Genomic DNA, 14508 nt, shown 5'->3' with positions numbered 1-14508 from the left:
AACCAAAGCCCAACTTTCTTTAACTGAAGACAACAAAAACAAATTCCAGACACTCAGTAATGCAACATTCACAAAGTTATATCCAATGAAAAATTACTATACTACTTACACCAGGAAGCAGCAAAATGCAACTCTTAAATAGGAGAAAAATTCATCAATAAAAACAGACCCAGAAGGACAAAAATAAATGAAACTATTAACAGCTACTATAACTATATACAAGTATTTAAAAGAAAACATAAATATAACATGGAGAAACATGGACAGTACAAAAAAGAACAAAATAAAACTTCTAGAGGTAAAACGAAAATAAACTTTTATTGGGTGGGATTAGCTGCATATTAGATATGCATTTTAAAAGATCAGGGAGTACTTGAAAAAAAGAGGTATATCTAATAAGGCACTGTAAAATAAAAATAAAGTAAAATGGGAAAAAAATTAAACAAGGCAAGACAAGAAGAACTGAGAGAGAGAACACCTAAGACAAATATATATATAGAGAGAGAGAGAGCAAGATGATGGATGATGGATTTGAACTCAATTGTGATGGGCAGCCTTTAGGGTAGTCCCAGGGATCCCTGCCTCCTAGTTTTTATGGCCTTGTATAATCCTCTCCCTTTGAGTAATTTGCTTCTAATCAATCGAACATGGTTAAGTTTAAGGAATGTTACAAAAGATTACCACTCTGTCCTGCCAGAAGACTTCTCTCTTACTGGCTTTCATAAAGAAAGCTGTCATGTTGGAGAGACCCAGGTGGCAAGGAACTGAGGATGGCCTCCAGCCAATGGTCAGCAAGGAACTCAGGCTCTGAGTCCAACAGTCCCAAAGGAACGGAATCTTGCAAAGAGCAATGTTAAGTAAGCTTGGACATGAACCCTTCCCTAATTGAACCTTCAAATGAAACTCTGGCCTTGGCTGACACTCTGATTACAGACTCCTGAGAGACTCTGAGGCAGAGGTACTCAGCTAAGACATGCCTGAATTCCTGACCCACAGAAGCTGTGAGAGAATAAATGCATACTGTGTTTGGCTGTTATGGTTTAAAGTAATTTATTACAAAGCAATAGATAACTATTACACCACATATACCAATAATTACCTTAAATGTAAATGATCTAAATATTGCAATTAAAATTGTAAGAGATTGTCAGACTAGATTTTAAAAAGATTCGGCTCTACGCTATCTATAAGAAACCCACTAATTTTAAAAATTTCTTTTTTCATTTCTACTTTAACAGCAAGCTTATCCTTAATATTTAAAAAATCTTTCAAAAATGGAGATGAGGTCTCACTCTGTCACCAGGCTAGAGTGCAGTAGTGTTATCCTAGTTCACTGCAGCCTCAAACTCCTGGGTTCAAGCGATCCTCCCACCTCAGCCCCTCCAAGTAGCAGGAACTACAGGCATGTGTCATCATGCTTGGCTAATTTTAAAAATTTTTTGTAGAGACAGGGCCTAGCTTTATGGCCCAGGCTGATCTTGAACTCCTGGGTTCAAATGATCTTCTCACCTTGGCCTCCCGAAGTGTTGAAATTACAGGCATGAGCCACAATTTCCGACCAGAAACTCACTTTAAATATATAGATACAGATGGGTTAAAGGTAAAAGTGTGAGAAAAATATATTTCATGTAGTTGTAAGCACATGACACTTAGAAATAATACATGTTGGTGGCTGGAGTTTTCAACATTCCTCTCTAATTGGTAGAACAAGTAAAAAGAAAATCAATAAAGGTATAGAAGATTTGAACAACTTTATTAATCAACTGAACCTAATTGACATTTATATAACCCTCAAAGGTACATGAAACATTTGGGGTCATTTAAGAAATATATATTTTTTCATGAGATAATTCATTTTAAATAGTTTCATTGTAATAGTTAAAAACAAAAACCAAAGTATTTTCAAACACCACTGGACTCTGACAGTTATAATTTAAGACTAAGTTCTTGAATTTCTTCAAATGAAAAATTTTTAGTCCTAACTTGTTATGATTGAGTTTAAATTCCATTATCTAGAAAATCCTTCAAATTATAATATTTGGGTATTCAAATAAAATCTTCAACTTTCTGAAGGTACAAGCATTTTCCTTCTCTTGAGGGTTCAGAAAGCACTGAGCAATCCATCAAACAGCTACACAATTTCTATGCACAAACAAGTACAAAAGTATGCAACCAGAGGTTTCATTGGTTCATCCGCAAATTGCTATTTAACCAAATTCCATTTCTTTGAAAAAGATGAAGAGACTAACAAATATAGAGAAATAAAAAAGTTGTTAGAAAACATATTAGAAAAGTAATACTTTTTCATATTAAGATCATGTCTAGTTGAATATCGCTGTTATTCTTGGCTTGAGAGAAACAGTAACACACACGTTTATTTTTTTTAGCAGATTTTATTTATATTTTAAACATCAATCAAGAGCCACACAATTCTCTAGTACAGTCAATAACTCAATAACTAATTTTGACCAATTAAGCAATTTATTATTTCACTTTCATGTCTTTCCACTAAGGAGATCTAAAATATGCTAGGTTAATGACAGGTTATTAGAATATGATAACATGAATTTTATTTTTAGTACTAATTTTGTGAAGCTTGGTTGAGAGCATCATAAATCAATTTACTTGCCTGTGTCCCATTTTTAAACTCTTTCCCAAAATATATTACATTCCTACAACAGAATCAGATATCAAATCTTAAGAAATTTTTGATTGTATAGGACTTTTATTTAGCAGTTAAAACTCTGTTAATTCAATTAAAGAATTCATTTAAAGGATTAAAAAGAAACACACAAAGAAGGAAACAAACCATACAAAATTCCCCAACAAACCTGGTCCTCCCAATGTGGAATGCTGTTCACCCTGGAATTTCATACATGCCACTCACAGACTTCAGATGAGACCACCATGAGGCTGTTAGCAGTTAGGGCTAACTACAAGCCAAATAAATCCTAATTACCCATTTCCTTAAGTTCTCCAGGCTCCAAATCTCTTGGGTTCTGCCCTTCTCATTTATTTTTAGCATTATATTCTTCTTTTTTAAAAAAGAAACGCATAAAAATACACAGTAAAATATTTTAAGAGGATCCAGATTAATTGAAAAACAACTTATAGATCCACCCCCTCTAGTGACCTTAGAGCATCATCTAAACAGCTGCCATTACACCAAGATTTCACAGAAGAACATTCTATAACACCGGAACTGTTTCTCTTTCACATATTCTAAAGGTCACTGTAAAACATATGACATATGTATATCATATGTATATATTTATATATATGCATAAACATATTTTAACATATTTGTTTATACAAAGATAATTTCTAAGTTTATTCAATTTCTTTGTTAAATGATTGGGTTTATAATGAAAAAAACTTAATTTAGAGATGTGATTATGACATAGATTTCCTGGAATCAAAAAGAAAAAGAATTTAGAAGACAACTCAGAACACAAAATCTCTTTAAACATTAAAAATAACTGTTTTATTACTTCAAAATACCAAAAGTCTTCTGTATAGTACTTATCATATATATCAAATGCCTTTTAAAAGAGTCTCAGCAACCATATCTACTATCTTAATCTCTTCAGAACAAGTACATAAGGAGAAAATTCTATAAATCAGTCCTCGATGACAGAGGGTTTGTTTAGGAGTTTACCAAATGGAACAACCCTGCTGGAATTCCTTCAAGTAGCCTGTGAAAATGTCAGAATGGAGTCTGTTTTGGAGGTCATAGTCCCTAGAGAGCTCTGAGTTTTGGCCTGTTTGTCTTTTCACATGCTTTAATATTTGAAAATCCTTTTTTGCAGACACTGACTGATGCCTAGAGAATGCTAGGATTGTGGGAACTGGCAGTACCAACAAGAGACGAACTTCATGGGAAATCAGTGCCCACTGCCTTTGCCCTCTCAGCACTCATCAGATAAGCTGCTCTTCAAATGTTATGAAGGTACACGATGAGACATTAAGAAACTGAATGTCATTTTGCCTTTTTTTAAAAAAAAAAAATACTTGCAGAAAATGGGAGCAAAAGTCACTGGGACGACAGAAAGAAATGCTAAGTTATAAAACATCATGGTGAAAATTCTGAAAAGCTACACTGACTTAGTATGAATTAAAACACAGTTGACCCTTGAACAACATGACTTTGAACTTCATGAGTCCATATATATTTGGATTTTTTTCAATAAATGTGTTGCAAAAATTTTTGGAGATGTGTGAAAATTTGAAAAAGTTCAGATGAACCACACAGCCTAGAAATATCAAAGGAATTAAGAAAAAGGTATGTTGTGAATGTATAAACTATATGTGGAAACTAGTCTATTTTGTCATTTACTACCATAAAATATACACAAATCTATTATAAAAAGTTAAAATTTACCAAAACTTACATACACATATAGACCATACGAGGAACCATTTACAGTTGAGCAATGTAAATGAACATAAATCAACTGTAGTGGATATTGTACTACTGTGACAATTTTGCAGTCACCTCCTGTTGCTATCATGGTGAAGCTCAAGAGCTGCGAGTACCGCTGAGAACACCAAGTGAGGCTCACGATCTCCGCGTGAGCAGTTGTCTCTCCAGGAAACGGTGCATTGAAGTAAAAAGTAATCTCTTAAGGTTCTCACATATTTTTCATCATGTTTAGTGCAGTACCTTAAACTTTGCATAATGAGACTCCTACGAAGTGCCACTAGTGATTCTGGAGGTGCTCCCAAGAAGCAGAAAAATGTCATGACATTAGAAGAAAAAGTTGAATTGCTTGATATGTACCATAGATTGAGGTCTGCAGCTGCGGTTGCCCACCATTTCAGACAGATGATTCATTTTACAAACAGACTGTGTAAACTTCCAGTATTGATAAATACAGTAAAATACTGCAGAAATATCTTTCTCATAATTTCCTTTATTTCTTATGATGAGGTCTTGCTATATATTGTCCAGGCTGGTCTTGAACTCCAGGCTCAAGGAATCTTCCTGAGTAGCTGGCACTATAGCGGGGAGCCACTGACCCAGCTCCTTATGACTTTTCTTAATAACATTTTCTTGTCTCCAGCTTACTTTATTGTAAGAATACAGTACATAATGCATATAACATACATGATATGTGTTAATCAACTGTTTATGTTATAAGGAAGACTGCCAGTCAACAGCAGGCTATCATTAGATAGGTTTTGAGGGAGCCAAAAGTTATACATGGATTTTTTACTGCACGGGGGCTTGGTGCCCCAACCCCTACATTGTCCAAGGGTTAACGATACTGCATTGTCAAAATATACATACTAATAAATAAAGTGCTAATTATGTGCCTGTACTATTCTCAATACTTGGTTTAGATTACTTGATCTAATCCTCATAGCAATCTTATGAAACAAATACTAGTGTGATCCCCAGTTTGCAGATAAGGACACTGAGGCAAAGGGAAGGTAACTAATTGGTCCAAATTCACATAGCTAGTAATGGTATAGCTAAGATCTAGGCTTAGGTTGGCTCCAAAGTTGGTGCCTCCATCATGGTATTCTCACATCAGGCATGCAAGGCTGGGTTAATTATAACATGTACTGAGGGCCTAAGATGTGCCATGTATGTGCTAGACACTTTAGATGCTTTATTTTATTCAATCTTCCCAACAATCTAGGAGGCATATGTAAGATTATTCCGACTATGGCTTTGAGGCGCCTGCCACCACACATTTAGTGCAACAGAGCAGGCTCTTGCTAGGCTTAACTCTATAGCCCTCCTTCTTTAAAACTAGGTTCTTCTTTTCAGTTATCCACAAGAATCATCTCCAATTATTTTTCTGTATACAGTCAGGGAAAAGTCTTTTAAAGATCTTTGTGTAACAAGTTTATGAGAATATACTATATCATAAACTTTCAACATTGTATAGAGGCTTAAAAATCTAAGAATTATTTTAGAGTAAGAGTCACAATGATCATTCAATAAATGTTTGTGAACAATAATTTTAAAAAGTATCATTTCCATTCTTGAAATATCAATTTTTTAATACTTTGGGAGAGCAGAGTATTCTGATACAGCAAACTTTTCCTTCCTATAATATGTGACAGTGGTTTGATCAAGCAGTCCAAGTAACATTCTTCTTAACTGCTATGTCAGGATCAAGGCTTCTGTCAAAGAGGGTCTTCTATTTTGTAGCTACGAATCGCAAATAGGCAGAGAGTGCTGACCAACTGTAACACTTGTCAGTTTTTAAACTTAGACTATGAGAACCAAAGGCAAGCTGTGAATCAGACTTTTTGCTTTTCTTGTTATGTCTTCATTAAACGCAGAGGCCATATATCAAAAATTTAACTGGTGAAATAGACACCCAATGATTAGCATTATCTTAATGGAAACAACAACACAAATACCATAAAAATATGAATTTGGGCTTTAAAAAGAGCTGAAAATTGTCTTTTAACTGACAGTTTGATGCTATCATAAAAATGTTAACACATACCTGCCAACCCTTAAAAACCATCAATAGAAACTACATATTCTAAATTAGACACATTATTTTTGAGAATAACAAATAAGTCAATTACTCTCTTTAAATACGGCAGGAAAGTCTGACTAATTGAGAGAGCTGGCAAGTATGTTTACTAATACAGCTGTGAGGTCTGTATTAAACAGCAACACCACTAATTTGTATCTAAGGAAAATTCCACTGGTTAGCTGAGATGGAAGTTATCTTCCATGCTTTCTGTTTCTGCTGCCCAATGAATAGCACATGGCAAACATGACAATGAGATATAAGAACACACGATGTAATGAAGAAGGGCCGCAGGGAGACACATGGGCTGGAGGCTGCTGTACGGATGTCATAATGGGCAAGCTGTGACACAGAGCGCGCCTTAGACTTACCCATGCTCACAGACTGAGTCAGCAGAGGAGACTGAAGTCCTGACTCCCAAAAGACTACACTTCCTGTCAATAATAGTGAGGGCAGTCGGTGAGGGCAGGAGAGCCAACGTACGGATTAATGAAAGGAGTCAGAAAAACATGATATTTGCTAATTAGTCTAGGTAATTATTAATTACAAGCCAAAGAGAAAATTCCAACACATTTGTCACTTTAACATATCAGTCTTACTGTTTTCTGTCACAAGAGTACTTTATTATTGATGTCTTAAAATATAAGCAAAGTAACAAAAATTGTCATGGATCACTTTTTTTAAGTACATTCCCTGTATTTACTGGCTCTTCTATAGGTATGGTAGAGAACAGGTGTCCAAAACTATCTTTTCTCTTTTTTAGCTACAAGAGGTCCCTGTGATTGAATTACGTGGCAGACATAAGTAAATGGAGCCCCACTTTAATTTTCCTAAGTCTCTCAGTCCAGTAGAGGAACTAATTATAAGCTAATTACTTAATTCCACAAAGTCTTGTGAGGTCTAAGTAGCTACGAGGTTATAGTGAGTCATACTTATTAAACTAATCATTTATATTATGTATATTATCTTTTATAATTGCTTTCTGAGGAACAGCAAAGACTATTTCTTAATAAATTTGTTTTAGTTTATTCACTGGTCCAATGTGTAATATAAATGATATGGTTGGCTCTACTTTTATGAAAATTATCTCAATCTATATAGAAAATAATGTACTTCTGTGACTTCAGTAACTATAGAAAAGTCATCTAAAATGTTAAGTAAACATAAAACAAGTAAACAAGTTTAAGATGATGTGGTCTCCTCATCGGTTGAAACTGCTAATTACTATTATGTTTTAAATCTTACTGTTAATAAATGTGTTCATTGTGATGCCCCTAGGGTATTTCAACAAAAGGACACAATTTAAAGACTAAATAAATTACTCAAAATGAGCTTCAGGGGTGCTGTAATAGGGTCCATGGTCTTGCTGATGCACAAAGCTTCATCCACCCCTCATCGCTAACTAAAGCAAGCCCATGTTAGCATTCTGATGCTGCTACTCCAGCAGGAGAGCAAACTCACTGCCAGCTACAAATGGGAGAAAGTAAAGTTACACACAGCCCCTCCCTCGCTCCAAACACACCGCATGGGTGTGTTCTGCAACGCACTGAAGCAAACAAAATCCTCAGTAACAACAAAAACTGTCTAAATAAGACACTAGAAAAATAGAAGGCAGACAGGGTTACAGGTGCTTCTTTACACTGTGAATCAAAACATACTAATAGGAGACATTATAAAGGTTATTATGAAAGAGAATACCTCACCCTTAAGGTACTTACAAGGCTTCTTTTTCATTTTGAAGAGATTTTCACAAACAAAAAGAGTATGAGAGCTGCCACAATTAAGAATTTCATTTGCAGTTGTCAGGAGGCTTATAGCTTGCTTTTAAAGCTATAATTGTGTTTAGTATAAATCCTAAAGCCTAATTTTTAAAAATATTATTTTAAAACAACTAAGGAAAATTATATTCAGAGTATATACTTCTCTTCTCAGTGTAAGTACTCTAACTCCTGAAAGCAGGAAAATAAGTTACTTATCAGAATGTTTACTGATGTCCTTGAGAATTACATGAAACACTCCACATCCTAAATATGTTAACAGCAAAGTCAATGACAAGATTTTAGAGAAATTTATTCATTTCTATTACTTCCAGTTACAGAAAGGGAAAGCAAGAATTCCACAGCTCTGTCTTGGCTACTGAGCATCTATTTGTTTCCTGCTCGTTTATGACACTATGACAACTTTGTCTGGCTATCCGCTCCACAGTAAAGTAGAAATTTCCTCTCTCTTCCTCACCAATCTCCATTCATTCATTATACTAGCTCACCTACGGCCTCAAGAAACCAGTTTTGCCCAAGACAAATGCTCAATGCCACCGTGTATTTCCAGATACTTGGATCAACAGTAAGCCCAGCAGGTTAATGAGAAGCAGGGAAATGCTCTCAAAGTAAAACCCCCCAAAAAGGCCAGCTGTAAATATATGCCATTCATTTTCTATTGTGTAAGGCAAGCAGTTTTCTTTGGCTGGGTTCCATGGCTAGGCAAAGTTCACCTGACTGTCTGCAAACATGTTAATACACGTATTGAAACCAAAGCAAAGAGCCATCTTGGGTTCCCTTGTGTGCAGCAAACTTCTGAATAAATTATTTTCTCTCTAGTAAGTGATCATTTCAAGAACTGAAAAAGAGATTATCTAAAATTATTCAGTATAAATTTAATGGATGGAAAATCTTAGAAGAAAAGATTTCAAGATGGGACTATAAGCTCAAAACTCTAACAACTGCAGTAACTAGTAATACCAAAGTTTAAAATAAGAACGGCAAATGTCATTCCTCTTTATTGAGGCCTAAAACACACTGACTACTTCATAGTAAACAGAATTTGAAAAAGCCTTTTAGTTCAGGAAGAGGGAGGTAGATGATACTGATTTTACAAAAGTCTAAATCGGCTGGCCTGTGCTGTTTCTGTGACCACGTAAACATGACATGACTGCTCCTCACCTTAAAAATACCTGGACTCAAGACATACCATCAAGTATTGAAATATCAGTTTTTAAAAATGAAAATCTATATTAACGTCTCTGCTTACTCTGTAATAATACTGGCAATGACTTAAAAGCTTAAATTCACCAGCCAGCATCCCTGAGGGTTGCTCTGCCTTCAGCTTACCGGTCTTGCACACAAGCTCAGGAAGGAACAGCTTCTCCCGCAGGGTCCCCTCAGAGTGTAGGCACAGGCAAAGGGCTGCAGCTCTTTCAGTGATGTTGTTTCTACCCACTTTGTCTTTCCTTGCTGAGCTTTTCCAGTTTAAACACTAAAGTCCTATTCCTTTGACTAGTTTCCTTTTTATTCCCAGTCTGCTCATGTGAAGGAATGTAAATAGTGAAAAAGATGGATCTAACATGTACTTAAAATGTCAAAATGAAGCTCAATCCCCTGTATACGCATTGTTTTAGTAAAGGTAGACTATGCATGTGTTTCTGTATATCCATTTTCCTTCATTAAGGCCTCACTTGTTAGGAAAAGTTAATTGCTTAAATATGGCTGCTTTACTTTTGAGGTACTATTTTGGTCACATTCAAGGGTAAAGGAAAATCCCAGCTTCTCTTTACTAAGTATCTCCCCTGTGTGCCCCAATAGTGGGAATATCCTGCAGCTCCACTATCGTCAGTAACATAAATATGAATGTAAAACAAGGGAAGATCCTGGAATCATTACTTAAACGTCAACTTCATTTTCCTTGTAAAGTGTATTTATAAACTATTATATATTACCCATTAGACACTAATCCCAAACTGAAATATCTCCATTTTTTCCTCAACAGAAAATAATTCTAGTAAGTGAAATTCAAATGTTTAGGAATAACAATAAAACACAATCACCAAAAAAATCTGACTTCATTTATTTCATAATATCTAAACAATAGTTCGTATTGATTAATTCTGATGCCAACAACTGCATTTTGTATGAGTTAAACATTGCATTAAGAAGACCTAAAACATGAAGAACATGCCTGGAAAAAATCATTAAAGTAAGAATGTTACGGTCTTTTCATCTATACATTACTTGATGTGAATATACTCTGCTCACATAACTGTCAAAAACTTAGATTTAAAAATTTTTTAATATATTTGCTTTTATTTTGAAACTGACAAAAATTATATGTATTTACCATGTCCTTTTTATGAAATATGTATATACTGTGGAATCGCTCAATTGAATTAACGTATCATTACTTCAAATGTTTACTATTTTTTTTCATGATGACAACACTTAAAATCTACTATCTTAGCAATTTTCAATACATTGTTATTAACCTAGGTTACCATGTTGTGCAATAAATCTCTTCAACTTATTCCTCCTATCTAACTGATATTTTGTATCCTTTGACCAGCATTTCCCCAAAAACCTAGATTTCTGACAGCCAAATAAAGATGTCTTTTATGCCTCGGAATGTATATGCAAATTAGGTTAATATATCATAAGCCTGAAATTGTATGTCTGAATATAAAATAAGGCTTCTATAATAACTTCCTGAAGTCATTTATTAGAAAAGAGGGAACAATCTCATAGTGGAGTCTTTGCACGGCGTCTCAGAATGAGATATTCTTTCATTTACTTCATATTGAACAAAAAAGGACTCTTGAAGAAAACACACTGGCTTAAAAACCAACTTCATTTGAAGCTATTTTCAGGTTTACAGAAATATTTTAATCAGAATCAGAAAAAAAAGGAAGAGAGAAAAAAATCAATACATTATTCCCAGTTAAAACCTTAAAATTCAAAGTGTTGGGTGTTGTTACAAAGCAGCCGTTTAAAAACTGCTTTTTAAAAAGTAGTCAAATATTATTCTCTCAGAAAGAACGCTAGTAACAGTTATTTCTGGGAAAGTAACTGCAGGTAAGGGACAAGATTGGGAGGGTAACTACTTTTCACTACGTAATCATAACATTTTAAACCACATGAATACATTATCTGCTTAAAAAAGGGCAAAATTCTAAAACAGAAACTAGACCCCATAAAATGTAACAACCAATGACAAATCAAACAAGTATTATGTTATGGAGATTATGAGTATATAACTAAGACAATTTAAAAAAAACTGTTTTGTGAATGGTACTTGTGATTTAGACATTAAATTTTCAGTGCCAAATCATGCACATGTTACAGAGCTGCTGTAACTCAAACCAAAGAGACAGAAATGAAGAGGCACCCTGGAAATTAGTGCCAGATGGATGATGCACAGGGATTCTACTGCTGATAAAAACACTGACCACAAAGATTCACATATACACTTTGAGTAGGATGGTTTTATGAACAATGAGAGTGGTTAAAGCAATCCTACATTACTGCAATGCCTCATAAAATGTAACTACATTAATAAATTAAAATTTTTACCATTTAATCTACTTCCTTAAAAGTTTATAAGGGGAGAATGCTCTATAGTTGGGCTTACCACCTTATATTCTGGCATACATATTAACATTTTGCTGCAAATGACCATAAAGGATAGAGTCTCCTCACACTTCCCTCGCCATTACAGAAGACCAGTATTGTGCACAACTGTGTATTCTGATTTTATAACAGTTCAACTCTTATTTTCTTTCAGGGTAATAATTTGGACATTATACTGGTCCAAGTGTACTGTGTAAATCTGATCACACTTAGTCATGTTTCAGTAAATGTGGCTATATTCTCTCAGCCACTGTCTAAGGTAAATCTGGGTTATTAAAAGATAGAATGTTTAACCCGGGCGCTGTGGCTCATGACTGCAATCCTAGCACTTTGGGAGGCTGAGGCGGGTGGATCACGAGGTCAGGAGATGGAAACCATTCTGGCTAACACACTGAGACCCCGTCTCTCTACTAAAAATACAAAAAATTAGCTGGGTGTAGTGGCAGGCGCCTGTAGTCTCAGCTACTCAGGAGGCTGAGGCAGGAGAATGGCATGAGCCTGGGAGGCGGAGCTTGCAGTGAGCCAAGATCATGCCACTGCACTCCAGGCTGGATGACAGAGCGAGACACCGTCTCAAAAATAAATAAATAAATAAATAAATAAATAAATAAATAAATAAATAAATAAAATAAAAGATGGAAGGTTTAATAGCCATCACCAGTGAGTTAACCACAGCATCCTGAAGGTTTGATGGCACCTAAGCTAAGATGCTGCTTTAAACCTATCAAAATGGTCAAGGGCTGTGCGTAGCAACAAGATTCAGATACAAAGCAAAACATATTTTATTTGAAGGAGAACAAATACACACCAAAGACATGTACTAAAGGCCTAACAAGAGTGGTATATGTATGGTTTTTTTAATCCATTTTCCTAAATAAGGTAAGTCCAATAAGTAGGAGGACCGGAAAACACTCAGCACCCAGGAAAATAAGTGACAAGGTACATAGTGCGGTACTCTGCAGGGAAAGCAGTTTTATTTCTTCTGGCTTTTAAAAAATTGAAATTTACAAATATACTCGTGAGTGTAGGACTCATCAGAACTGTGGAAGGTATAGTAATTCCAGAAAAAATCCTTAATTCTGTTTTTTAATGTGTATGCTTAGAGTGTTTGTAAATTTTAACATTACTTTGTATTTGTTAGATTTTATATCTCAAGCATTAAAAGTATATGTCATCTATCTCTATTTGTTTATGTTTAAAATTGACAGTATTGTGTCTTCTGGAGACTCTGGAATATCTCTGTGAGTGATGAAAATTTCCTGAACAGACAATGAATAGAAAATATTCATTTTGTAGACAAAGATGAGGCAGCCAAAGACTGAGCCATATTGGCTATATCCATACCTATTAATATAATAAATACTCAAATAAGAAGTTCCTGACTTCTTAGTCATCACTGAGACAGCTTTGCCACTTCTGAAATTAAGGTGCAACACACCGGAGATGCAGAAAGTAGGAGGAGAATGTAGTCATATCCACAATCTATTTCCCTGGCATCAGCACAGGAACCTACTTTCCAATGCCATTCCAGCATGAAATCATCTGCTTGTGCTAAAATGGCTGAATCTAAAGTTTATTTCCAAAGGTAATGTCACTACCAAAGATACTTGCTGGGAAAATAATGAAAGAAATGGATGGAAAGTGAAATTCCGCCTGTTATTAAAAACCATCCAGTACTTCTATAGGGTTCTCCTCCATGACAGACTGCTGAACTGACCAAAATACTACTACCAAACAGGAACAAACTGGGCTCCCAAAGAGGGGAAATCTTTAAATCAAAGATCCCATTGCACAAGCTGAACTCACCATTTTTCCTTTCGTTCAGAGGGGGTAAGTTTTGACTGGACTGCAAGGAGAGTTCCTGGAATTCATGAGCCACAGCTTCACTCTGAGGACTCGGAGCAAGATGGGCTAAAGGTCCCACTTCATCCTCGGTGTCTATCGCCCCTGTGTGATCCATTGTGTTCCAGCCACTGGCAACAGGGAGTGCAAGACGCCTCTCAAATGTGGCCAAAATACTGAAGACACTGCCAAAATAAAGAATGTGTAAAGAGATGGTGTAGTTACCTTTCTCCAATTTGCACAAAAGTATTAAAATGGGAATCCTGGGTTCTAGTCCAATTTTACTGCTGTATGGTCACACTAATCCATTTACCCTCTCTGGACCTCAGGTTCTTTATCTAACAGGAATAACATACTTCCCACTTAAAAACAAGCAATTACGAGGTAAATAAAAGTTGAAATATATTTTGTATATTTTTTAATACCACAAATTAAAGAAAGTCATAGCCACTGGTGGCACTAAAGATTTAATGCATGCTAAAATGAAAAACACAGTCAACAAATACTGATGAAAACAAGCAGTCTGGCTTGAAAATTCATCTTAATTCCTACATATCAAGCAAGTTTAAATTAGTCAACATTCACAGCAACCAGTAAGGTTTCAGATAATGACTTCCATCAGCCTGAGTCTCAGGGTGAAAACAACAGAAAACAGAGCTTTCAGCTAACCCACAGTGGACATACGGTTCATGACAAAGAAACAAACTTTTAAGTCACTGAAATTTGGGGTTGTTATCACAGTAAAACATGGCTCATTCTGACTGATATGAAAA

General features: G+C 35.3%; 1 protein-coding gene across 12 annotated transcripts in view; it reads right to left on the bottom strand.

Moving 5' to 3' along the window:
• MRTFB (myocardin related transcription factor B) overlaps positions 1 to 14508 on the bottom strand; it is a 262686-nt gene that overhangs the window by 113168 nt on the left and 135010 nt on the right. For 9 of the 12 annotated variants that reach the window (XM_071084138.1, XM_071084137.1, XM_011717424.2 and 6 more), the window contains one exon: positions 13700 to 13920. In XM_071084138.1, coding sequence (XP_070940239.1) covers positions 13700 to 13853 — 154 coding nt within the window. In that variant the 5' untranslated portion in view covers positions 13854 to 13920. Of the gene's footprint in view, positions 1 to 6123; positions 6320 to 6871; positions 6935 to 13699; positions 13921 to 14508 lie in introns of those variants that run through there. The other 3 variants (XM_071084145.1, XM_071084144.1, XM_071084143.1) reach the window with 1 other exon arrangement.

This window comes from Macaca nemestrina, chromosome 18 (genome assembly GCF_043159975.1).
Source record: "Macaca nemestrina isolate mMacNem1 chromosome 18, mMacNem.hap1, whole genome shotgun sequence".
NCBI lineage: Eukaryota > Metazoa > Chordata > Mammalia > Primates > Cercopithecidae > Macaca > Macaca nemestrina.
Note: the sequence above shows the minus strand (reverse complement) of the source record. Positions and strands in the feature narration are given on the sequence as shown.